Source organism: Crinia signifera, chromosome 9, assembly GCF_055691185.1.
Source record: "Crinia signifera chromosome 9, ASM5569118v1, whole genome shotgun sequence".
Classification (NCBI taxonomy): Eukaryota; Metazoa; Chordata; class Amphibia; order Anura; family Myobatrachidae; genus Crinia; species Crinia signifera.
In genome coordinates this window covers 130,360,553-130,386,525 of record NC_139225.1, presented here as the reverse complement: position 1 = coordinate 130,386,525, position 25,973 = coordinate 130,360,553, and the positions used below count along the sequence as shown (strand labels likewise).

At 42.7% G+C, this 25,973-nt stretch overlaps 1 protein-coding gene across 2 annotated transcripts in view; it reads right to left on the bottom strand.

The window, feature by feature from the left end:
- Window positions 1-22,936, bottom strand: part of LOC146036035 (cytochrome P450 2B1-like) — a 34,601-nt gene extending 11,665 nt beyond the window's left edge. Inside the window, exons 1-3 of one of the 2 annotated variants that reach the window (XM_083159802.1) lie at window positions 22,525-22,936; window positions 18,065-18,227; window positions 11,793-11,942 (exon numbers count right to left, since the gene is read on the bottom strand). In XM_083159802.1, the coding sequence (XP_083015928.1) occupies window positions 11,793-11,942; window positions 18,065-18,227; window positions 22,525-22,704 (493 nt within the window). In that variant the 5' untranslated portion in view covers window positions 22,705-22,936. Of the gene's footprint in view, window positions 1-1,925; window positions 5,673-11,792; window positions 11,943-18,064; window positions 18,228-22,524 lie in introns of those variants that run through there. The other variant, XR_014460758.1, reaches the window with a different exon arrangement.
- Window positions 22,937-25,973: the final 3,037 nt, after the last annotated feature.

Here is a 25,973-nt window from a genome sequence, read left to right as displayed (position 1 = left end):
ACTTGTGGATGGGATGAAAAATACATGGACCTGAGTATACACTGAAATCACTTATTTTTTGTTATTTCTTTTAGGGGTAATCTATTCCACCCAGGGTAATTCTACGCAGAGCACCTAAATGGCTACCGCACCTGGTATCTTGTCAGGTTGGAGGGTACTTGTTTCCTATCTGGGCGCCCACGATTTTAATCGCGGGCATCGGGGGTAAAATCGGGGCCATCGCGGGCATCGCGGCCGATAAAAATTCGGGTGCGATGGGCCAGACGCGATGCCCGCGATTTTCCCATAGAGAACAATGTTAAATGCCTCAATTTACCCGCGATGACCACGATTTACCATAGGAAACAATGTTAAATGGATCAATTTACCCAAATCAGCATAGGAACAATAGTAAATGGGCCAAAAACACCCCTGAACATTGAAATGTCCCCCCAAAAGTAGTTGACGCCACCCCGCCATCAACGTGAACCCGAAGCGTGGCGAGCGCAGCGAGGCCGCAAGGGGCGGCGGTACGCGTCCTTCGACCTTTTCATGCCCTACTATCCACTAGGGCGTGGAGTGAGAATAGAATAGTGTGGCGAGCGTAGCGAGCCACCGAGCCCGAAGCGTGGCGAGCGCAGCGAGCCCCGCGAGGGGACGCGGATACCTTCACAGGTAAACGCGTCCCTTCGCGGGCTTCCCAGGTGTCCGCGTCGCCATGGACACCTGGGAAGCCCGCGAGGGGACGCGTATAACTGTGAAGGTATCCGCGTCCCCTCGGATTGGTCCCTATGTAAAATCGCGGTAATCGCGTCGGTCGCATCGCATGTCATTATAATGGCATGCGATGTGCACGCGATGCCCGCGATGGGCGCCCAGATAGGAAACAAGTACCGGTTGGAGTACACAACCCATGGAAGTTATTATCCAAAATGCTGCACCACTCCCGCATTATGCTTACTGTGTGCTCAAGGTTTTTTTTGTCTGTGACTGTACTATCTATATCCTCTGTGTTATAATGTCTGTAAAGCGCCTTGAGACCTGTCGGAGAAAGTGCGCTATATAAATTAAACTTACGGTACTTATGTAGTATCTGGACGCCCGATTAAAAAATCGGGTCCATCGCATCACATCGCATGCAACCAAATCGCATGCGATGCGATGAGATGGACCCGATTTTTCCATAGGATTCAATGTTAAAATGGACTGAGTCCATTTTAACATAGGAGTCTATGGGAAAAAGGGTCCTTTTCATTTCCCCACTATCCAACTACGCATGGAGTTGGATATAAACCTGTGGCGAGCGTAGCGAGCCACCGAGCCCGAAGCGTGGCGAGCGGATGCGGAATACTTTTTAATGAATCCGCGTCCCCTTGCGGGGCTCGCTATGCTCGCCACAGGTTTATATCCAACTCCATGCGTGGTTGGATAGTGGGGAAATGAAAAGGACCCTTTTTCCCATAGAATCCTATGTGTACAAGAAATGGAGACAGTGTGTATGGGCGCTTAGGTGATATAAACAAATAGAGATATTATACATACAAATAAATGTAGAATCCGCCTGTTTGATTGAGGGTCTAATTAAAAGACCTTTCCCAAACAAACAGGTAAAAAAGCATGTAACCACCGACTGTGGTAATATATCCTTCAGTATTGAGATGTTACCGTCCGCAACAGGTCCCAGATCATAAATAGGGATAGTGAGGGAGAGGGTGCCGGCTCCGCTTTCCTCCACAGATGCTGTGCTTCTAGGTTTTTCTCAATATAAGGCTCCAATGTCACCAGCCTGATGCATTTCGGACCCTTCCTAGTCCTTCGTCAGAGGCTTGGTGACAGACTGAACAATACCTCTATAAATACCCCTTCCGCCATTATGATAATTAATTGCAGGTGCTGTCACCGTCTCCCGTACTCTCCCCATTCAGTGTAAGCGTACAGACGCTTACTTCCGGGATTCGGCAGTCAGAAAGAGTTGTGGAACGCATAGTGCGTTCCACTGACGCGTCCTCTGTTGTCTGTGTATACCGCTTCCGGGATTTAGATGTATACGTCACTTGTGGAACGCACGCTGCGTTCCATTCAATGCAGAGACGCTTCTTCTTCCTGTATTCAGTCCTGGACCGCACATTGCGTTCCAATCCATACGGAAACCTCATTTCTTTTGGGTTTACGCTAGCAGTCCTGTGTCCATATTAATGTTCATTCATAGCAGCATTTGATTATCGTTCATCCTCATAAATAACGCATCATAAATTGGGGTATAAAGAGATAAAAACGATGTTAAGAACAAGATAAAAGCAGATTAAAAAACAGATTTAAAAAACAATTGCAGGTTAAAAAACTTGATTTTAAAAGATTTCATAAAAAACATTTCAATTCAAAATCACCATTTAGACCATGTGGTACCAATGTATTTAACTTATATATCCACTTCATTTCATTTTGGGATAATCTTTGGTCTATATTTTTATTTCTCCAATCTGGTATTATAGTTTGAATTCCTAAAAATGATTTAAGATGACATTCTTTTGAATTATGTTTAACCTTAAAATGTGACGATACTGTATGTGTGGCCAAGCCTTTTCTAATATTATAAATATGCTCGGCCATCCTTGTTTTTAATGGCCTTGTAGTTTTACCTACATAAAAAAGACCGCAGTCACATTCTAAAATATAAATAACATTTTTTGTATTGCACGTTATGAAATCTCGAATTTTATAAGTAAAATCATTAACCTTAAAATCTTTTTGTTTACTCGGACCCTTGGTGCATCTGCACATTAGGCACATTCCACAACGGTGGAAACCCTGACTTCTTGTGCTGGTCCTTTTTTCCTCCATCAGTTTGCTTTGCACCAGTTTGTCTTTGAGAGATGGTGCTCGACGATAGATAAAACTTGGGTGGTCTGGTAAAACTGTTTTTAAAATCGGATCACTTTTTAAAATGTGCCAATTTTTCTTAAAAACAGTTTCAATCTCTCTGGTCTGTGCATTAAAATTTGACATAAAAGCCCATTCAATAGATTTATTATTCTTTGGGACAGTGTTTTTTTCTTTCAATAGTGTGGATCTTTCTACAGCTCTAGCTTTGTTTTCAGCTTCCTTTATTAAATTTTCACTGTATCCCTTTTGACTGAAGCGTGTGGACATTTCACATATTTGTTCCTCACAAATTTTATCCTCAGTACAGTTCCGTTTGACCCGAATGAATTGGCCATACGGAATACCTTCCAGCCAACGTTTATGGTGTTGGCTGGTCCTCTCAATATAGCTGTTCGAATCCGTTGGCTTTCTATGGGTTTTTGTGTGGATCATGTTCTCTTTAATATAAATATTAAGATCTAAAAACACAATCTCGGATTTACTTATATTGAATACCAATTTTATGTTAAAATTATTTGTATTTAAATTTTCACAGAAAGTAGTTAATTCTTCTTCTGTACCACACCAGACAAATAAAATATCGTCGATGAACCTTTGCCATGACACCAGATTCGCCCCCAGGCAATCTCCCCGCCAAACTGCCTGATCTTCCCAATACGCCATAAACAAATTGGCGTAACTAGGGGCGAATCTGGTGCCCATGGCGGTTCCAATCAACTGCAGATAATAAGATCCATTAAAATAAAAATAATTATTTAAAAGGATAAATTTTATGCCCTTTAAAATAAAATCTTTTTGCAGTGCATTAAAATCCGATTTTTCTAAAAAGTATTTAATTGCTTCTAAACCCATATCATGATCAATAATTGTATACAGGGTTGACACATCAGCACTAATCAGTGTGCAATTGTCATCCCATTTGATCTTTTCTAATTTATTAAGGACATCTTTGGTGTCTCTCAGATATGCCTTTGTGGATTTTACCATAGGTTGAAGACAATGGTCGATATATGCAGATAAATTCGAGGTAATACTGTTTGACCCCGAAATAATAGGCCTACCTGGAGGTTTCTCAGGATTCTTATGAACTTTTGGTAAAACATAAATTGTAGGCACTGTGGGGTTCTTAATATTAATAAAATCAAATTCTGTTTTAGTTAAAACATTATCTACTAGTGCTTTTGTAGTTAATACCTCTAATTCTTTTTGAATAGTAACAGTGGGATCATGTTTTAATTTCTTATATGTTTCTCCACTTTTTAACTGATTATCTATTTCGTTGATATAATCTTCTTTTTTTAAAATAACTACGCCTCCGCCTTTATCGGCAGGCTTCAGTATAATTGATTTGTCCTCTTTCAAAGATTTAATTGCTGCGTATTCTTTATTAGTGAGATTTTTGGTCTTTTTGTACTTTGATTTGACAATTTTTTCTGTTTCTTCACTCACCACTTTACTAAAACTATCGATAAAACTCCCTTTAATGTGACCTGGATAAAAACTGGATTTTTGTTTAAAAGTGGATATTGGTACATCTTGTTCTGTAGGTGATTTCTCACCCCCATTTTCCATATCTTTTTTTGTAAAAAACTTTTTTACTGTTAATTTTCTAGTATATTTTTGAATATCTAAGAAAAGGTCAAAGGGATCTATTTGACTGGTAGGGGCAAATTTAAAACCTTTTTTCAGGATTTTCTCTTCGTCATTTGTTAATATCCTATCACTAAGGTTGAATATTTTTGTAGATTCTTCATTAGACCATTGATTATTAGGGATATTTTTCGGTTTTTTGTCTTTTTTGGGGATCCCACCTCGTTTGCCCCTTTTAGTTTTTCTATTTTTCTTTCTGATGGTATTTACTTTCTTGGTTTCCACCTTTCGCTTTGATCCCGCTCTAAAAAAGGTGACCTAGCTTGATTGAAGGTCTCATATCTATTATGATGATGATACCCTGTATAATCATCTTGATTCTGGTGATAATCTTCAAAATCCAGGCGTCTGGGGATATACCTGTCTTCTCTATGTCTATGTTCTCTAGGGTTATCTCTCCAGTTTTTATTTCTGGGTTTTTCTCGCCAGCTTGATCGATTTTTTTCCCTCCAGTTCGAAATAGGTTTTGTTTTTTTAACATTATTAAATGGTATTTTCTTCTTTTTCGGGGGGGCAGTTCTACTTTGTGTTGGTGCTGGGGTCGGGATTACTTCTATAACATCCTCATCTCCTTTTAAGTCCCTCCTGAATTTTTTTTGTTTTTTATCCTTTAATTCTCTTGTTTCCTTTTTTAATTTTCTCATTATTTCCACTTCTGCCTCTCTGTAATCTTCCAGTTCACAGAAGGGTTTTGTGATTTTTGCCAGGGAATCAATTTCTTTGTTTAGTTTATCCAAAGTACTTTTTCTCTCAGTTAAGATTAATTCGATCAATTGGAGAGAACAATTTTTTAGAATGGTCTCCCAATTATTTTTAAAAGTTATATCGGCAGTATTAAAAGCAGTGGGTTTATTAATTTTTAGACCTTTGGGGATTAATTTCTGTTGTACATATTTTTCTAATGTAATGATTTCCCACCATACCCTATTTTCTTTAAGGATGGTGTTCTCCAATTTCCCCATTATAGAGTCTAGGTCTTCATCAATAATTTCATCATCCTCAGTATATTCAAAAATATCAGTTAGAAATTCATTTCTCTTTGCTCTAAAAGTAAACATATCTGCAGCACACTTTGAACAAGGTGAAAAAAATACAGATAATTCTAAGGTTTTGTTCAAGGATGGCGCTGATACTACACCAGTGCAGCCCACCTCACACTTAAGACCTTCACCACAGGCCTAGAATCAATACGTGTACAAGAAATGGAGACAGTGTGTATGGGCGCTTAGGTGATATAAACAAATAGAGATATTATACATACAAATAAATGTAGAATCCGCCTGTTTGATTGAGGGTCTAATTAAAAGACCTTTCCCAAACAAACAGGTAAAAAAGCATGTAACCACCGACTGTGGTAATATATCCTTCAGTATTGAGATGTTACCGTCCGCAACAGGTCCCAGATCATAAATAGGGATAGTGAGGGAGAGGGTGCCGGCTCCGCTTTCCTCCACAGATGCTGTGCTTCTAGGTTTTTCTCAATATAAGGCTCCAATGTCACCAGCCTGATGCATTTCGGACCCTTCCTAGTCCTTCGTCAGAGGCTTGGTGACAGACTGAACAATACCTCTATAAATACCCCTTCCGCCATTATGATAATTAATTGCAGGTGCTGTCACCGTCTCCCGTACTCTCCCCATTCAGTGTAAGCGTACAGACGCTTACTTCCGGGATTCGGCAGTCAGAAAGAGTTGTGGAACGCATAGTGCGTTCCACTGACGCGTCCTCTGTTGTCTGTGTATACCGCTTCCGGGATTTAGATGTATACGTCACTTGTGGAACGCACGCTGCGTTCCATTCAATGCAGAGACGCTTCTTCTTCCTGTATTCAGTCCTGGACCGCACATTGCGTTCCAATCCATACGGAAACCTCATTTCTTTTGGGTTTACGCTAGCAGTCCTGTGTCCATATTAATGTTCATTCATAGCAGCATTTGATTATCGTTCATCCTCATAAATAACGCATCATAAATTGGGGTATAAAGAGATAAAAACGATGTTAAGAACAAGATAAAAGCAGATTAAAAAACAGATTTAAAAAACAATTGCAGGTTAAAAAACTTGATTTTAAAAGATTTCATAAAAAACATTTCAATTCAAAATCACCATTTAGACCATGTGGTACCAATGTATTTAACTTATATATCCACTTCATTTCATTTTGGGATAATCTTTGGTCTATATTTTTATTTCTCCAATCTGGTATTATAGTTTGAATTCCTAAAAATGATTTAAGATGACATTCTTTTGAATTATGTTTAACCTTAAAATGTGACGATACTGTATGTGTGGCCAAGCCTTTTCTAATATTATAAATATGCTCGGCCATCCTTGTTTTTAATGGCCTTGTAGTTTTACCTACATAAAAAAGACCGCAGTCACATTCTAAAATATAAATAAAATTTTTTGTATTGCACGTTATGAAATCTCGAATTTCCTCACTATCCCTATTTATGATCTGGGACCTGTTGCGGACGGTAACATCTCAATACTGAAGGATATATTACCACAGTCGGTGGTTACATGCTTTTTTACCTGTTTGTTTGGGAAAGGTCTTTTAATTAGACCCTCAATCAAACAGGCGGATTCTACATTTATTTGTATGTATAATATCTCTATTTGTTTATATCACCTAAGCGCCCATACACACTGTCTCCATTTCTTGTACACGTATTGATTCTAGGCCTGTGGTGAAGGTCTTAAGTGTGAGGTGGGCTGCACTGGTGTAGTATCAGCGCCATCCTTGAACAAAACCTTAGAATTATCTGTATCTTTTTCACCTTGTTCAAAGTGTGCTGCAGATATGTTTACTTTTAGAGCAAAGAGAAATGAATTTCTAACTGATATTTTTGAATATACTGAGGATGATGAAATTATTGATGAAGACCTAGACTCTATAATGGGGAAATTGGAGAACACCATCCTTAAAGAAAATAGGGTATGGTGGGAAATCATTACATTAGAAAAATATGTACAACAGAAATTAATCCCCAAAGGTCTAAAAAGTAATAAACCCACTGCTTTTAATACTGCCGATATAACTTTTAAAAATAATTGGGAGACCATTCTAAAAAATTGTTCTCTCCAATTGATCGAATTAATCTTAACTGAGAGAAAAAGTACTTTGGATAAACTAAACAAAGAAATTGATTCCCTGGCAAAAATCACAAAACCCTTCTGTGAACTGGAAGATTACAGAGAGGCAGAAGTGGAAATAATGAGAAAATTAAAAAAGGAAACAAGAGAATTAAAGGATAAAAAACAAAAAAAATTCAGGAGGGACTTAAAAGGAGATGAGGATGTTATAGAAGTAATCCCGACCCCAGCACCAACACAAAGTAGAACTGCCCCCCCGAAAAAGAAGAAAATACCATTTAATAATGTTAAAAAAACAAAACCTATTTCGAACTGGAGGGAAAAAAATCGATCAAGCTGGCGAGAAAAACCCAGAAATAAAAACTGGAGAGATAACCCTAGAGAACATAGACATAGAGAAGACAGGTATATCCCCAGACGCCTGGATTTTGAAGATTATCACCAGAATCAAGATGATTATACAGGGTATCATCATCATAATAGATATGAGACCTTCAATCAAGCTAGGTCACCTTTTTTAGAGCGGGATCAAAGCGAAAGGTGGAAACCAAGAAAGTAAATACCATCAGAAAGAAAAATAGAAAAACTAAAAGGGGCAAACGAGGTGGGATCCCCAAAAAAGACAAAAAAACGAAAAATATCCCTAATAATCAATGTTCTAAGGAAGAATCTACAAAAATATTCAACCTTAGTGATAGGATATTAACAAATGACGAAGAGAAAATCCTGAAAAAAGGTTTTAAATTTGCCCCTACCAGTCAAATAGATCCCTTTGACCTTTTCTTAGATATTCAAAAATATACTAGAAAATTAACAGTAAAAAAGTTTTTTACAAAAAAAGATATGGAAAATGGGGGTGAGAAATCACCTACAGAACAAGATGTACCAATATCCACTTTTAAACAAAAATCCAGTTTTTATCCAGGTCACATTAAAGGGAGTTTTATCGATAGTTTTAGTAAAGTGGTGAGTGAAGAAACAGAAAAAATTGTCAAATCAAAGTACAAAAAGACCAAAAATCTCACTAATAAAGAATACGCAGCAATTAAATCTTTGAAAGAGGACAAATCAATTATACTGAAGCCTGCCGATAAAGGCGGAGGCGTAGTTATTTTAAAAAAAGAAGATTATATCAACGAAATAGATAATCAGTTAAAAAGTGGAGAAACATATAAGAAATTAAAACATGATCCCACTGTTACTATTCAAAAAGAATTAGAGGTATTAACTACAAAAGCACTAGTAGATAATGTTTTAACTAAAACAGAATTTGATTTTATTAATATTAAGAACCCCACAGTGCCTACAATTTATGTTTTACCAAAAGTTCATAAGAATCCTGAGAAACCTCCAGGTAGGCCTATTATTTCGGGGTCAAACAGTATTACCTCGAATTTATCTGCATATATCGACCATTGTCTTCAACCTATGGTAAAATCCACAAAGGCATATCTGAGAGACACCAAAGATGTCCTTAATAAATTAGAAAAGATCAAATGGGATGACAATTGCACACTGATTAGTGCTGATGTGTCAACCCTGTATACAATTATTGATCATGATATGGGTTTAGAAGCAATTAAATACTTTTTAGAAAAATCGGATTTTAATGCACTGCAAAAAGATTTTATTTTAAAGGGCATAAAATTTATCCTTTTAAATAATTATTTTTATTTTAATGGATCTTATTATCTGCAGTTGATTGGAACCGCCATGGGCACCAGATTCGCCCCTAGTTACGCCAATTTGTTTATGGCGTATTGGGAAGATCAGGCAGTTTGGCGGGGAGATTGCCTGGGGGCGAATCTGGTGTCATGGCAAAGGTTCATCGACGATATTTTATTTGTCTGGTGTGGTACAGAAGAAGAATTAACTACTTTCTGTGAAAATTTAAATACAAATAATTTTAACATAAAATTGGTATTCAATATAAGTAAATCCGAGATTGTGTTTTTAGATCTTAATATTTATATTAAAGAGAACATGATCCACACAAAAACCCATAGAAAGCCAACGGATTCGAACAGCTATATTGAGAGGACCAGCCAACACCATAAACGTTGGCTGGAAGGTATTCCGTATGGCCAATTCATTCGGGTCAAACGGAACTGTACTGAGGATAAAATTTGTGAGGAACAAATATGTGAAATGTCCACACGCTTCAGTCAAAAGGGATACAGTGAAAATTTAATAAAGGAAGCTGAAAACAAAGCTAGAGCTGTAGAAAGATCCACACTATTGAAAGAAAAAAACACTGTCCCAAAGAATAATAAATCTATTGAATGGGCTTTTATGTCAAATTTTAATGCACAGACCAGAGAGATTGAAACTGTTTTTAAGAAAAATTGGCACATTTTAAAAAGTGATCCGATTTTAAAAACAGTTTTACCAGACCACCCAAGTTTTATCTATCGTCGAGCACCATCTCTCAAAGACAAACTGGTGCAAAGCAAACTGATGGAGGAAAAAAGGACCAGCACAAGAAGTCAGGGTTTCCACCGTTGTGGAATGTGCCTAATGTGCAGATGCACCAAGGGTCCGAGTAAACAAAAAGATTTTAAGGTTAATGATTTTACTTATAAAATTCGAGATTTCATAACGTGCAATACAAAAAATGTTATTTATATTTTAGAATGTGACTGCGGTCTTTTTTATGTAGGTAAAACTACAAGGCCATTAAAAACAAGGATGGCCGAGCATATTTATAATATTAGAAAAGGCTTGGCCACACATACAGTATCGTCACATTTTAAGGTTAAACATAATTCAAAAGAATGTCATCTTAAATCATTTTTAGGAATTCAAACTATAATACCAGATTGGAGAAATAAAAATATAGACCAAAGATTATCCCAAAATGAAATGAAGTGGATATATAAGTTAAATACATTGGTACCACATGGTCTAAATGGTGATTTTGAATTGAAATGTTTTTTATGAAATCTTTTAAAATCAAGTTTTTTAACCTGCAATTGTTTTTTAAATCTGTTTTTTAATCTGCTTTTATCTTGTTCTTAACATCGTTTTTATCTCTTTATACCCCAATTTATGATGCGTTATTTATGAGGATGAACGATAATCAAATGCTGCTATGAATGAACATTAATATGGACACAGGACTGCTAGCGTAAACCCAAAAGAAATGAGGTTTCCGTATGGATTGGAACGCAATGTGCGGTCCAGGACTGAATACAGGAAGAAGAAGCGTCTCTGCATTGAATGGAACGCAGCGTGCGTTCCACAAGTGACGTATACATCTAAATCCCGGAAGCGGTATACACAGACAACAGAGGACGCGTCAGTGGAACGCACTATGCGTTCCACAACTCTTTCTGACTGCCGAATCCCGGAAGTAAGCGTCTGTACGCTTACACTGAATGGGGAGAGTACGGGAGACGGTGACAGCACCTGCAATTAATTATCATAATGGCGGAAGGGGTATTTATAGAGGTATTGTTCAGTCTGTCACCAAGCCTCTGACGAAGGACTAGGAAGGGTCCGAAATGCATCAGGCTGGTGACATTGGAGCCTTATATTGAGAAAAACCTAGAAGCACAGCATCTGTGGAGGAAAGCGGAGCCGGCACCCTCTCCCTCACTATCCCTATTTATGATCTGGGACCTGTTGCGGACGGTAACATCTCAATACTGAAGGATATATTACCACAGTCGGTGGTTACATGCTTTTTTACCTGTTTGTTTGGGAAAGGTCTTTTAATTAGACCCTCAATCAAACAGGCGGATTCTACATTTATTTGTATGTATAATATCTCTATTTGTTTATATCACCTAAGCGCCCATACACACTGTCTCCATTTCTTGTACACATATTGATTCTAGGCCTGTGGTGAAGGTCTTAAGTGTGAGGTGGGCTGCACTGGTGTAGTATCAGCGCCATCCTTGAACAAAACCTTAGAATTATCCATAGAATCCTATGGAAAATCGGGTCCATCGCATCGCATGCGATTTGGTCGAATGCGATGCGATAATCGGGCGTCCAGATACTACATAAGTACAAAACTAACTTACTCAACACGCATCGATCTAAGTCACCATGCCAAGTATTGTTATATTTGTGACATCAGCACAACTTGAACAATTGGACATTTGAGAAGCTATGAAACATCTATGGAACAAATACTCTTTATGAATAATAATGAACCCTCATTACTTCTTGCCGCCCACCTTTGTTCTTCATAAATGTCTCCCCAAGACACCGGGCCTCCTCCTGGATCCTCTCCTCCATACTCCTCTTCCCCATTCCAAAATTCCTCATAGTTGTGAGAGCGAAGCGACGGATTGTCTTCCACCTTTCCCCATTGCTCATCATAATGCCTAAGAACGTGACAATTATCTTTGGTGAGTATCTATGAAAAGGTATACGATCCCTAGGTCGACAGTACTTATGTTGACAGTCATTAGGTCAACCACTATAGTCACTAGGTCAACACATGAAAAAGGTTGACATGTTTTTCATGTTTTTTTTTTTTTATAAAAAAGCGGGGTTTTTTATACTGGAAGCGGTACATCTGTCAGAATGAACTTAGGTCTACAGTCATTAGGTCGACCCCACTAGGTCGACTGGCAGGAAGGTCGACCTAACTTAAGGTCGACATGGGCCAAGGTCGACATGACTTAAGGTCGAATTTGCATAAAGGTCGACATGAGGAAGGTCGACTGGTCATAAGGTCGACATGGGTTTTTCACTGTTTTTTTATCCGAATGTCGACACAGTCGACATGGACACAGTTGGCAATGAGAATCGGACCCTCGCATAGCTCGCTTCGCTCGCAATGCTTCGGGCACGGTGGCTCGATTCGCTCGCCACAGCTTTAATAACCTCCTCCACGCCCTAATGGATGGTAGGGCATGAAATACCGCCTGTCGGCACATGTCGGCTCAAAAAACAGTGAAAAACCCATGTCGACCTTATGACCAGTCGACCTTCCTCATGTCGACCTTAATGCAAATTCGACCTTAAGTCATGTCGACCTTGGCCCATGTCGAACTTAAGTCAGGTCGACTTTCCTGCCAGTCGACCTAGTGGGGTCGACCTAATGACTGTAGACCTAAGTTCATTCTAATAGATGACCGCTTCCCTTTATACTTTACTATCCAAGTGGGCATAGAGTGAGAATATAATAATGTGCCCGAAGCATAGGAACCGAATTGAGCCATGCAAGAGGACGCGGTACACTTATATGGTGTTCAAGACGACTTAAGTTGCCATAGATGGAAAAAAATATGAAAAACTCATGTCAACTATTTTCATGTTAACCATGTGTCGACCTTTTGACCATGTCAACCTAATGCATGTCAACTTATTTCATATATCATCCCATTGACCCTAAGACACATATCCCTATGAAAGTGTTACCCAAGATTTAATTAATATTACAGTATATTGAATATACAGTAGTTCAACACTTACTTACTTACTTCAATGTACTATACAACTACAATGAGAGGAACCAGTCAGGCAAAACGTATACATCATTACTGTATACACAGGTATTTTTCCTTTCATTTTTTTTTTTTTTACTTTGATCCTATCATGTTCAAAGATCATTTATTTTTTATTTAATCTTTGTTTATTTTACTGTACTTGCATTTTATACATTGGTTGTATATGTGTTGCTTTGACTTTTATGTCAAACATTGCACCTGACAAAAATGAAATACTTATGGACATATTTATTAAAGTTGCTTTGCTGGAATTACCCATGAAAAGAATCAATTTCTGAGTATTTAAAATGTGTAATTTATACTATTGCTATGAAGTGACCAGCAAATAATAATACATACAATTGTATGAATAAATGAATGCAATTATGTTTATATAAATTGTACACTAATTACACTAATATTTTTATTGAATCATGGGACAGCTTGAAAAAAAAAGCTAATTGGGTCAGATGTATCAACTAGCGATAAGTGCATATGTGCACTCAAGGTGTGTACACATGGGGCAATATGATCGCTGGCAATATATTGCTCAGCAATTATATTGCTCAGTGTCCCGTTTTCATCTGCGACCAGAGATGGTCACAGATGAAAATGTCACACTGCCGGGAGAAGAGGCAATGGAAGTCTCTGGTCGGAGGAGCATGCTCCTCCAACCAGCGACCATTCAGGGGCTGAAAACGGGAGTGCGCCTAAATCGCTGGTGCACAGTCCTAGTTAACTGGGGGGGGTTTACGTTTTTTGTATATGTATTAACATGCACCTAGGGACAGCCTGCAGAGTAACGCTCAGTGGGGCTGTCCCCTGAATCCCCCCCTCCCAGCAATTAGAGGCCGGGGTGATGTATTAACAGCCTTCAAGGCGTTAAATCGCCCCAGCCGCTTTACCAGTCCAAAACTAGCATTGTCCTATCCCAACTGCAGGAACAACGCTAACTCTGCGGCTGGCTCCGAACTACGCTCAAAATCTCGTGATAATAGCAAGATCTCGTGCATGCACACAGAGCCGGCCAGGGGGCAGAGAAGGTTTTTTTAAAATGCCCAGTGCTGCTTGGGGCGCCAATAAGCAGAGCCGTGGATGCTGGGCATAACGGCTCAGCAAAGGGGGTTAATACATTTGTCTGTAATGGGTGCCCGCTTCTCCTCGTAATGCAAAAAAAGCGGGACCTGTTATTTTTAAAATGTAAAACATAAAACTATTGGGTACTTGTTTCCTAGCACGGCCACAAATCTTATGGATCGTGTACCTTTAGTTAAGGTACACTATCCATAAGATGGACCCGATTTCCTATGAAATCAGGTCCATTTGGCCGGCTAGGACAAAATATCGGGGGCATCGCGTCGGTCGGGACCGTTAACAATGGTCCCGACGCGACCGACGCGATGCCCGCGATTTCCCCATAGGCTTCAATGTTAAAAAATATTTTAACATTGAAATCGTGTCGGGAAAGGTAAAATATCGGGGGCATCGCGTCGGTCGGGACCATGAACATAGGTCCCGACGCGATGCCCCCGATTTTTACATAGGCTTCAATGTTAAAAGATTTTTTAACATTGAAATCCTGAAAAAATGTGAAAAATGTGAAATGGGCCAATATGACCCATTTCACATTTTAGATGTCCCCGTCGTCACCCCACGATAGACGCCAACCCGAAGCGTGGCGAGCGCAGCGAGCCCGCGAGGGGCGGCGGTGCGCGTCCTCCGACCTTTTCATTCCCCTACTATCCACGTCAGCGTGGAGTTGAGAATAGAATAGTGTGGCGAGCGCAGCGAGCCACCGAGCCCGAAGCGTGGCGAGCGCAGCGAGACCCGCGAGGGGACGCGGATACCTTCACAGTTATTCGCGTCCCCTCGCGGGCTTCACAGGTGTCCGTGGCGACGCGGACACCTGTGAAGTCCGCGAAGGGACGCGTTTACCTGTGAAGGTATCCGCGTCCCCTCGCGGGGCTCGCTGCGCTCGCCACGCTTCAGGGCTCGGTGGCTCGCTGCGCTCGCCACACTATTCTATTCTCAACTCCACGCCGACGTGGATAGTAGGGGAATGAAAAGGTCGGAGGACGCGCACCGCCGCCCCTCGCGGGCTCGCTGCGCTCGCCACGCTTCGGGTTGGCGTCTATCGTGGGGTGGGGTGTACGCCGTGACATTTGGGGGGGTTGGGAAGATTTTACATTGAATCCAATGTAAAATCGGGTCCCAGGGACCCGATTTACATTTAATTAAAAAAAAAAAATCGGGTCCAAAATCGGTCGGTCGCGACGATCGCATCGCATGCGACCAAATCGCATGCGATGCGATCGACCCGATTTTTCCGACACGACCACCCCGATGTAAATCGGTGTGGCCGTGCTAGGAAACAAGTACCAACTATTGTTAATACATCTGCCCCATAGTATCTTAAAGAATTTTATGTACAGTTAAGCTGTGGACACGGTGCTATTCTGGCTATCGATTTTGACTATAAAGTCAAGACTGAATAGAAAGTTCATCTGAATCGCATAGTGTTCAGCCACATTAATTGCTGATGCACGGCCCTGGCTCACAAGCTTACACTCTGTAGGGAAATAGGCATTTGATAAGTGCTGCAAATGCAAATTTCTCCAGCCAGATTGCAGAGGATGTTTGTGCTTTTCCATGGCTGCATTCTTGGCCCTCATCATTACTGGAACATGTACTCTTCCTAAATCAGTCTAGCTAACACAGATCTCTGTAGAGCCATGAATGAAGTTATTATTCAAACTCCCATGCAGGGATGAATTACAAACTTGTGGGGGCCCTATCAAAAAAGTGATGAAGACAATGTCATAACAAAACTTATAATGGAATATAATAGACATTTGGAGGGGTCTGATGGTATGTAAGGGGCCTCTGGAGGGTCTGGTGGCATACAATGGTGATCTGGAAATACAGTATGAGGAGCATGATGGCAAAAACAAGTATTCAGCAACAGTATCTGTATATTACCACCTGGAACAAACCAGTCACTTACTTGGTCTGTTAACTGTTAAAATATATGTAAACATATAGGGAGCACTGTTTTAATAAGCCTTTTTTTCATCAGAAGGGATGAGATGTACTGCTTCCAAATTTGCACTTTATTTAGTATTCAGGTGTCCTGAGTGTGCAACTAAAATATCTAAATACAATAATTAGCCTAATCAAATTAATTGCCAGACTGGAAATCCTTTTAACCAATAATCCATTACTTATGATTCACCGGTGCATTAATTCCAGGAAAATTCAAACGTTGAAGTCGCACCCCTGTGCCCTGTCCACATCCTACAGTAGCAAAATCACTATTAGTCAACATGTGACACATCATACAGACCATACTGTACCTCCTACTATTTAATTTAAGCATAATGGGACCTACTACACTGTAGGGGCAGGTTTTCAATCGCAGGGGTGGAGCTACCATCGAAAGGGGATGGCCAAGTGAAGAGTCCCCATTTTTGTCATTTTCAGGAGCATGTCCAGCGCTCTCAGCATTTGGGCAGCCTTACAGCTTTGTTCTCATTAATAACACTCATTTTGTACACAGATATACAAGATGCTCAGTGTAAACAGGACTTGGTCCAGCAGGTAGGTCTGTTAAGCTGCATATAATAATAGAATCTAAGAAGACGTTTGGGACCTTATTCTGGTCCGCATGCAACACCGCCCCTGGCTCGCACAGCCGCCAACTACCACCTCGCTCTGCAAATTCTCCACTCGGCTGCGAATGGATGTTTTACATAAACATCCATTAGAATCCTTGGGTGTGGGGGCCAAATCATTCGATGGCCACCGATCATCAAATGATTTGAATGGAGCTTGCAAAACTAAGACACTCTCTGGTGTCTTAGCTTCGCATGCTCCCTGTACGGGAAAAGGACGGGCAGCTGACATCCGGTGATGTCAGCTGGCCGCCCCCGGCAGCCGCGTCACTGCCTAATTTCCATGGGAACAACCCGCTGAATCAGGCCTTTGGTTGATGTAAAATGTATAAGACAGTATCCGGGTGTGGGTTATTAGAAAGACAGTGTCTACGTAGAAAGTCAAAAGGTCGACCCCAAAAGGTCAACATGCAATCTGTGGACAGGGTCAAAAGGTCAAAATGGGAAAGGTTGACATGGGAATGGTCAACAGGGTCCAATGGTCAGCAGGGTCAAAATGTTGATATAAAAATGGTAGATGCATGAAAAGGTTGAAACATTTTGAAATCTTTTGGTGTCAATGTCAACAACTGTTGACCTGGACCCCCAATTGGTGTAAGTACATGCTTACACCATGCTTCTGCACACGTGTATGCACACCATGCTTCGGACTCACTACACTTGGCACACTATTATTTTTTCCTTCTATGCCGATGCGTATGGTGAAGTAAAAATAAGGCGGTTTTAAAAATATATCATAAAAAACCTTATCGACCTTTCACGTATGTACATTTTTCATGTTGACCATTTGACCTTGTTGACTTTTGGCCCTGTCGACCTTTTGGAATAGACCTATTGACACTCTATACACTCTAGATCTATCATCCGGAACCAGTATCAGACAATGTCTAGGTAAACAGTTAATAGGTCAACATCAAAGGTCAGCATGTGCTAGGACAACATTGACAAAAATTGCACAAGCAAAAGGTTAACATAGCAATGGAAATGATTCACGATGATTCCCCCTTTTTTGGACTTTTTCATTCTTTACCATATGAACTCCGAATGGGAACAGTAAAGTTCGCAGAAGAATGGCGAGCATAAGGAGCCTGTGGGGGTGGGCACTACAGTAATTGGGGGTTCACGAGCTCAGGTGTTATCATTGACACCAAAAAAATCCCTGTAAGACACATGTTGACCTTTTCATGTGTCAACCTTTTCCAACTTGACCTTTTGATTGTGTCGGCATTTTGTTACTGTCAAACTTGGATCAACCCATCAATTGAAACTAAATTAAAATTACATACAGTATTTCATCAATAAAACATATTTGAGGTTTTTACTATATTTTAAATATCTTACCATAATCCTTAAAGAACAGATCAACTGATCCTATCTCTCCTCTGTCACTAAACACATCGCTGTGGTCAACCAGCGCTTCATTCACAGCCTCATAGCCAATCAGCACAAGACAGCGTTTATTGCCCAGGTAGGCAGTGTACACCGGCCCATACGTCTTACTCAGCTGTGGAGACATTATTATTAGCAGTACTACTATATAGCGCCAACATATTCCTTTGTGCTTTACAAGTAACAGTGATAAAACGTGACAGATAAAGGGCTAAATAGAGAACCCTTCACGGAAGCTTTTCATCTCTCTCTCTCTCTCTCTCTCTCTCTCTCTCTCTCTCTCTCTCTCTCTATATATATATATACATACATACATCAATTGTATCCGGCACTCCCTGATGCTGCTAAATAGAGCTGCCCTGGTGCCCTCCTATGAGCAGGGTACCTCCTGCCCTGGTATATGGGAAGCAAAGACGGGCGGCACTCAGGTGGTGGTGAAAAAAAACAAGGGTGGTTTATTGGTGCATACAGGCAACGTTTCGGGGCTGCGCCCCTTTCTCAAGCCAAAAAACAACAAGTCTTGTTGTTTTTTGGCTTGAGAAAGGGGCGCAGCCCCGAAACGTTGCCTGTATGTGTAGTGACCGGTGTTGGAGGGGAACCGGGTTTCCTACCTTGGTGCTTCAGCGACGGCTCAGGTTCATCCACTTCTCTACTCTCCGGTGGACAGGGGAGGGACGCTTCAATGAAAGGGGACAACGTTCTGCGGTACAACTCAAATTTATTGTAACTCAATTGCAACTTCTGCCCACCGACCCTCACGGCAGAGCAGTACCTGCAGCGTAAGGCAAATCATTAGGTAGCGCGTATTGTAACGATTATTCCTGACAACCAGTATTTATACTACTAGGTAACAATAACAAAAGTAACGCGCCGCTACGGCGTCTTATCTACCGAGCCGGCTCGACAGTGGCAATTACAAACAACCTAACCCAGGTACCTGTGGGTCCACTAGGACTTGCAGGCCTCACGTGTTCGGAGTACCGTAACGACACTCGGGGGGTCAAACACCCCCGCTTTAAAGTTACTACTGGATCGACAAGTCGGCACAGTACCCTTAACACTGAGGTTTTCCTGCAGCATATACATGCATAAATCCAACTTCACATAGACAAGTCACGTTGATAAGCTTCTGAGGAAGGACCCAAAGGTCCGAAATGCATTAAGCAGTGGTTCCCGTGGCTGGTCGAATTACCTGTTGTTACCTGGAGGAAAAACTTGCTGTACACCCTGAATCTCCCTTGATGACCATAGAGGTTCCGGAGCCTTGATGCCTATCTAAGGAGGAAGACCTGGGTGTAACCTCCCCATCACTTCACAAGCATAACAATAGGCAATACCCTGGATAGCTGGTGCACCAGTTTAACTCTCTATCTAATAACCAGAGGTGACGTCACCTTACATATAATTTGGTCTCGATCAACCCGTACGCAGGGGGAAAAGGAATGTCAGTCCCGGAAGGGAGTACTCTGCAATATGTAGGGCCTCTACGGTTCCTTTGGGGAAAGACTGCAGAATTACTGAACCCGGCCACAAGGTGGCACTGTCTCCTCACACACGTGGAAGTCTCTGTAACACCTGTACCTTTGTACAGGATACAAACTGTAACGCAGGGTGCAATTCCAATGGGCTGTCCTGTGCAGCCTGCCAGACCCTCCTAATGAGGGTGATGTCCCTTTTAACCGGGGCTTATGCGCGGCCTGGTCCCTTGGGCACTGGATGATGGGACCCGTGGGTTTCGGGATTGAGAGGATGCTGGTGGGCTTTGGTAGGTGGGGTACTCCGAATGGGCCTTGCGCTGTGGGGAGGTAGTCATGCGGGCACCGGGGCTGGGTAATGGCTGCCTGTGCGTGTGGGTGCTACCGTCAGTACCTTAAGGCTGGTCACTGGCGCAGGCTCCCGCCCGTCACGACCTCCGGCTCTCGCTTCTCTGGCCTCAGGCTGGGGCTGCTGGCTGGTCTCCTTCGGCGAGGCACACTAGTGTGGGCACTGCAGGCGCAGTGTTGCCGCACTCAGTGGCCCTCACGCCGCACTGGTCTGGAAAGGGGTGGATGCTCCGGTCTCTCTGGGGGAACAGCCGGATCGGGTCAGCGGCTTCTTGTGACGCGCGTCCCAGCGTCCTCCTCGCTGGCTCTCTCGCGCGGCTCTCTCTATCCCCTCTGCCGCGATGTCGTCGGCTCCCCGGCTGGTCCCTTCTCCTTCCCGGTACCGTTCACTTCGGCTCCACACTGCAGGGGCATGCAGACACCCACGCCGCCGCACCGCTTCCCTCCCGGTCAGTCCTCTTCCGCACTCCTTTCGCCTCCTCCAAAACAACCAGCCAATCCCCAGGCCCTCACTCTCCTGTCCGTCACCACCTTGGCGCGAAAGTCCCGGGGGAATATTAACCCCGTGTGTCCTGCACTGGAATGCGGGTTACTCTTAACCCCTGATGGCCCTGAAGGGGTTTTGGGGGCACCACATATGCACCAATAAACCACCCTTGGTTTTTTTCACCACCACCTGAGTGCCGCCCGTCTTTGCTTCCCATATATATATATATATATACACATATATAGGAACCAGGCAAAAATGTCAGCAGACATTAGGTCAGCACTATAAATACAACAAACAAGTAGATTGACATGCAAAAAGGTTGACATACAAAAAAGGTTGACATGTAAAAAGGTTGACATACAAGAAGGTTGACACAAGCATTATGTCGACATGAGGAAGGTGGACAGTCAAAAGTTCGACATGTGGTTTTACACTTTTTTTTGAGCTAACATGTGCCGACAGGTGGTATTTCATGCCCTACCATCCACTAGGTTGGTGGGAGAATATAATAGTGTGCCGAGCGTATCGGGGCACCGTGGCTAAAGCATGGCGAGCGGACGAAGTGCTACGTATTAATGTCTGTGTTGACATTTTCAACACTTAAAAAAAAAACATGTTGACCTTTTTTTTTACTGTCGACATTCCCCATGATGCTTGTGTCAACCTTTTTGAATGTCAACCTTTTTGCATGTTCACCTTTTTGTTTGTCAACCTACCAACCAACCATACCTTCCAACATGACCCTCTCCAGGACGGACACATTGCTCTGCTCCTGCACTTCCCTCTTAATTTATAATTGCCATCACCTGTGTTGAAGCACCTTTCTTATCAATTTACCTGTTTAACATAGATGAGGGTAATCATACATTAAGAAGAGAGTCCAGGAGCAGAGCAATTTGTCCCTTCTAGAGAGGGTCATGTTGGGAGGTATGCACTATCTGTCATATTACAATAACATACTGGCCTACCTGACCCTCTCCATGAGGGAGACAATGCTCTGTTCCTGGGCTTCCCTGGTAGTGTATGTTTGCCAGCACCTGTGGTGAAACACCTTTCTTATCAATTACCTAGCTCCCCACAGGTGATGTCAATCATACATTACAAGGGAAGCCCAGGAACAGAACATTTTCTCCCTGAAGGAGAGGGTCAGGTAGGCAAGTATGACGAATGGGTAAATGCATACTTGCCTACTTTTGAAAACTAGTTTCAGGAAGATTTTAGTTGGTAATGGAATTTTGCGAAGCGTCCCCATTGAGGGTGAGTGTCATGCTCCTCCCAAAGGGCATGAGATTCCTTTTTTTTCCCTAAAATTGTAACAGTGTAATGTGGGCTAGGTCATACTCCCAACATGACCCTCTCTAGGAGGTACAATGCTCTGCTCCTGGACTTTTATCTTCATCTATGATTGTCATCACCTGTGGTGAGCTAGTTAATTGATAAGAAAGGTGCTTCAACAGAGATGAGGGTCATACCCCTTTTCCACTTGCAGAGCCGGGTCATACCCGGGAATGTGTTCCCGGGACACTACCCGGGAATGTACCCTTTCACACTGCACTCAGACCTGGGATTGACCGAGGACAGCCCCATTCACACTGATCCTGGGAAATCCCTGCAAATACAAATGCATGTCATTAGAAATGGACTTTAGGGCTCTGAAAGATGACATCAGCATTTGTGAGCCCAAGAAAGCTCCAATCAGCAGCTTTTTTAAAGTCCCATGTACCGATCCCGGGTATGGGACCATTCACACTGATTGCATCCCGGGTCGATTCTGGAATCTACCCAGGTCAGGACCTGGGTAGAAATCCCGGGATACTCATCCCAGGATATTCTTTCAAGACCCTTTCACACTGAGCTAAATCCCGGGTTGATGCGCGTTCATGTGCAAAAACCCGGGATAGTTTTGCAAGTGGAAAAGGGGTATAATTATACATTAAGAGTGAAGTGCAGAAGCAGAGCAATGTGGCCCTCCTGGAGAGGGTCGTTTTGGGAGGTATGGAGATTACTAGACTAATGAGGGGGAGAGGAAGATTGCTGCTATTTCAGGGAGTCTCCTGCAGAATGCAGGAGGGTAGGCAACTATGGATTCCCCCGCTTACCTTCAGCAAACATTGTGGCATCTCTGCATTGCTAATCTGCAGGATGTTCCCCAGCAGAGGCAGAGGTGTGGGCCCCGGGGGCAGGTTCTTCTGGGATATCTTATTCCACCATTTAATGAAGTAGATGATGAGAGTGACTCCCGTAGCAAGGAGAAGGGTCCCTGCTACATTCAGCGCCATTAGGAACACAGCACAATCACAGACTTTGTTCCTCTTCCTGTCTTTTGTGATTAAAAGTTCTGGCACTGGACAAGATTCCAAACAGCAGCACGTGATCACAGAGAATGGGTTGTGTTCATGTGAGGTCACTGCCTGGTAACAGTATTCTAAGGAGAGATTTACGGAATCTTTTCAGTGTTTCAATTACACAGCTGCATATTGTAGGATTGCCACTGGGCACTGTATACTAACAGGGGCCAATTCAGATGGTAAATGTGGCCCCTCTGTCGATGGTGGGGGTCTCTGCATCCACCTTGGTCAGGGATGGGAATCCTTCGGCCCTCCAGCTGTTGTTGAACTACACATCCCAGCATGCCCTGCTACAGCTTTGCTATTTGGCTATGCTAAAACTGCTGCAGGGCATTCTGGAATGTATAGTTCAACAGCAGCTGGAGGGCCGAAGGTTCCCAATCCCTGGCCTAGGTCCTAATGCACAAGCGCCTTCAGTGACATGTTCACTCACCAGGGTGCTCGAACAGTGATTGATAGCCAGGGGGGCGTTCTAGGGTGGAAACTCAGTGTTTTGTGGGCGTGCCCATGAAAATGGTGGATGCGCCAATAGAAATGCTGGGTGGGCAGCGGACATCCCATGACATCAGAGCCCCCCCCCCCATTTTGTACAACAACGTGCAAACGAAAAGTAAAAGTAAAGGAGCCCATACACGCTCCGTTGTGGTCCGGCTCCATTCTGTACTATGCGTTGCGCGCTCCCGCGCATCACATAGTACGGTACAAAAAGTATGTACTAGCTACGCATCGTATCGGATCGCAGTGCATGCAAAAGGGATGCGATCCGATACGATGTGTACTTTAAAAGTACATAACGGAGCTGCAAAATCAGTAGCGCACGCAGGGGGGGTTTCTGAGTACCCAGAAACCTCCCCAGAAGTCTAAGGACACTAGTCTGAAAGCTGAGGGTCCCCTCTTTCCATGGGTACAAGTATTTTAAAAATCGGCCCTTGGGAACCGGAGTTATCTGACTTCAAATCAGTGGGCCTCATCCAAGCCTGTTAATTGCTCTTCCCAGTCAGATATTTCGGGTGACATTCTATGGGATGAGATCTGCGTTTTTTGGCGTTAATTAGACCACAAAATGGCGATATCGCATTTTTCCATCAAATCGCCAATTTAATGGGATGCGCTAAGGGACTGAAATCGCATATTATGTGCGTTAAGGCATGCGGACCAAAAGTGCGATAGTAATTCGCATTTTTATCGCATCCAGATGTTTTCGTATAGGAAAGTATACAAATCGCTTATTTAATGCAATGCGTTTTCGCAAATCGCACTTTTTAGGTGTCTAATTATCGCACTTATTTCAGACCAGGTTCTGTTTGGCGATTTGGCCCAGAACTCATTTTGGTCAAGTGCACACATGGTTAATTTCAACACAGGTGCCCTCATTTTCACTCCCTAACACCCATACATAAACCCCAACAGCATTAAGGACACCTGTGAGGGTTTGAAACATGGAGATTTTGCAGAGTGGTTTGGAGTTGATGATTTGTGATGTGGCCCATTTGGAGGAGCTGCGCAGGAGGGAGGAAGCTGAGCGCCAGATCCAGGTAGCCCCCCGACTACTGCGTACCCCACGTATGTATCGTGCTCGGCTGTACCTGGACTCCCTCTCGGATCAACAGGTTGTGGGGATGTTTAGGCTGAACCGCATTAACCTGTTGGACTTATATGAGCAGGTGAGAGAGGATTTGGACCCTTTTGGGGAAGGCAACTATGCAGTGTCTGGGCTGCACAAATTAATGTGTGCCCTCTACTATTTGGCCACAGGCTCCACTCAGTCTGTGACCTCATGGGCCTTGGGGGTATCACAGGCCACTTTCTCTAAGCATTTCACTCAAGTGTTACTTGCTTTAAAGAAGTTGTGGCGGACATACATCAGATTCCCCAGTTCTGAGCAGGAGTGGCAGGACCACAAGTTGGCTTTCTATAGACTCTCAGCATTCCCTCGCGTGCTGGGAGCTATAGACTGCACACACATTGGGATTAGGGCACCGCATGTGCGGGGACACGTCTACGTCAATAGGCGTGGGCGGCACTCCCTGAACGTGCAGGTTGTATCCAATGCTAATTTGAAAATCCTGAGTGTTGTGGCAGGCTTTCCGGGAAACTGACATGACGCCTATATTCTGAGACACTCAGCCCTCTGGAACAGATTTACCAGCCACCAAATGCCAGAGGGCTGGCTACTAGGTAAGTACCTTTTAACATAATACCGTGTCTGTCCCTAATTGTACCTGCTGCAATGTGTGTGTTTCCTCTTTCACAAGCATATTGCTCTTCTACCATTGTGTTCTGTTTGAAAGAAACACATACCTTACCATATAAGGCAATCACTTCCTATCTGTGTTTTAGGTGACTCAGGATATGGTTGTGTTTCCTGGCTCATGACACCTTTGCGCACCCCAGAGGGCCCTGCACAGCACCGGTATAATGAAGCCCACATTGCAACCCGCAATGTGGTGGAGCGCACATTTGGCGTCTTGAAGAGTCGTAGGGTACACTGCTTTACCACCCTGCCAAAGTAGTCATGATTATCCAGGCTTGCTGCATGCTGCATAACATAGCCCTGTCCCAACCTGCCTATGTGGAGGAGGAACATGCAGCAGTCGTGCAGGAAGCCCAACCTACCACACCTCGGGTAGTGAGGGGTACGCAGAGGGGGAATCTGGTGCGCACACACATCATCAGCCGATACTTTTCTGGTAAGCACATGTGCCCTGTACTCCGAAATGTACCTGTGCTGTAAGTGTACTCATTAACTAATGTGTGACCAATACCATCTGCTTCCACCCACATTTAGCCTAATACACAGAGCCCAACGGATGCAGATGGTGGTGCTGACCTATCCCTTGCTGCTATCTAGCTTGTAAGTACATTTCATACATGTATGAATGATGTATGCAGTCAAACATGGCTCACTGGTGTTGTGGAACTACACGTGCCAGCATGCCCTGACACACTCTAAGCATTACAGTCCAAACCATGAGTGTCAGAGCCTGCTGGAATATGTAGATGCACAACCTTTGCCGGCCAAGGAGATACCCCACACTACTTTAGTGCAATCCCATTGTCATATACCATTGCAATATTTTAGACTGCACACAATAATTGGTTTAAAAATAATACACAAACACAATGGTATGCGGCTAGACATTTTTACTTCTGTCTACTTTGTCAGACGCAATCTGCATTTTTGCAGGTGAAAAATAACA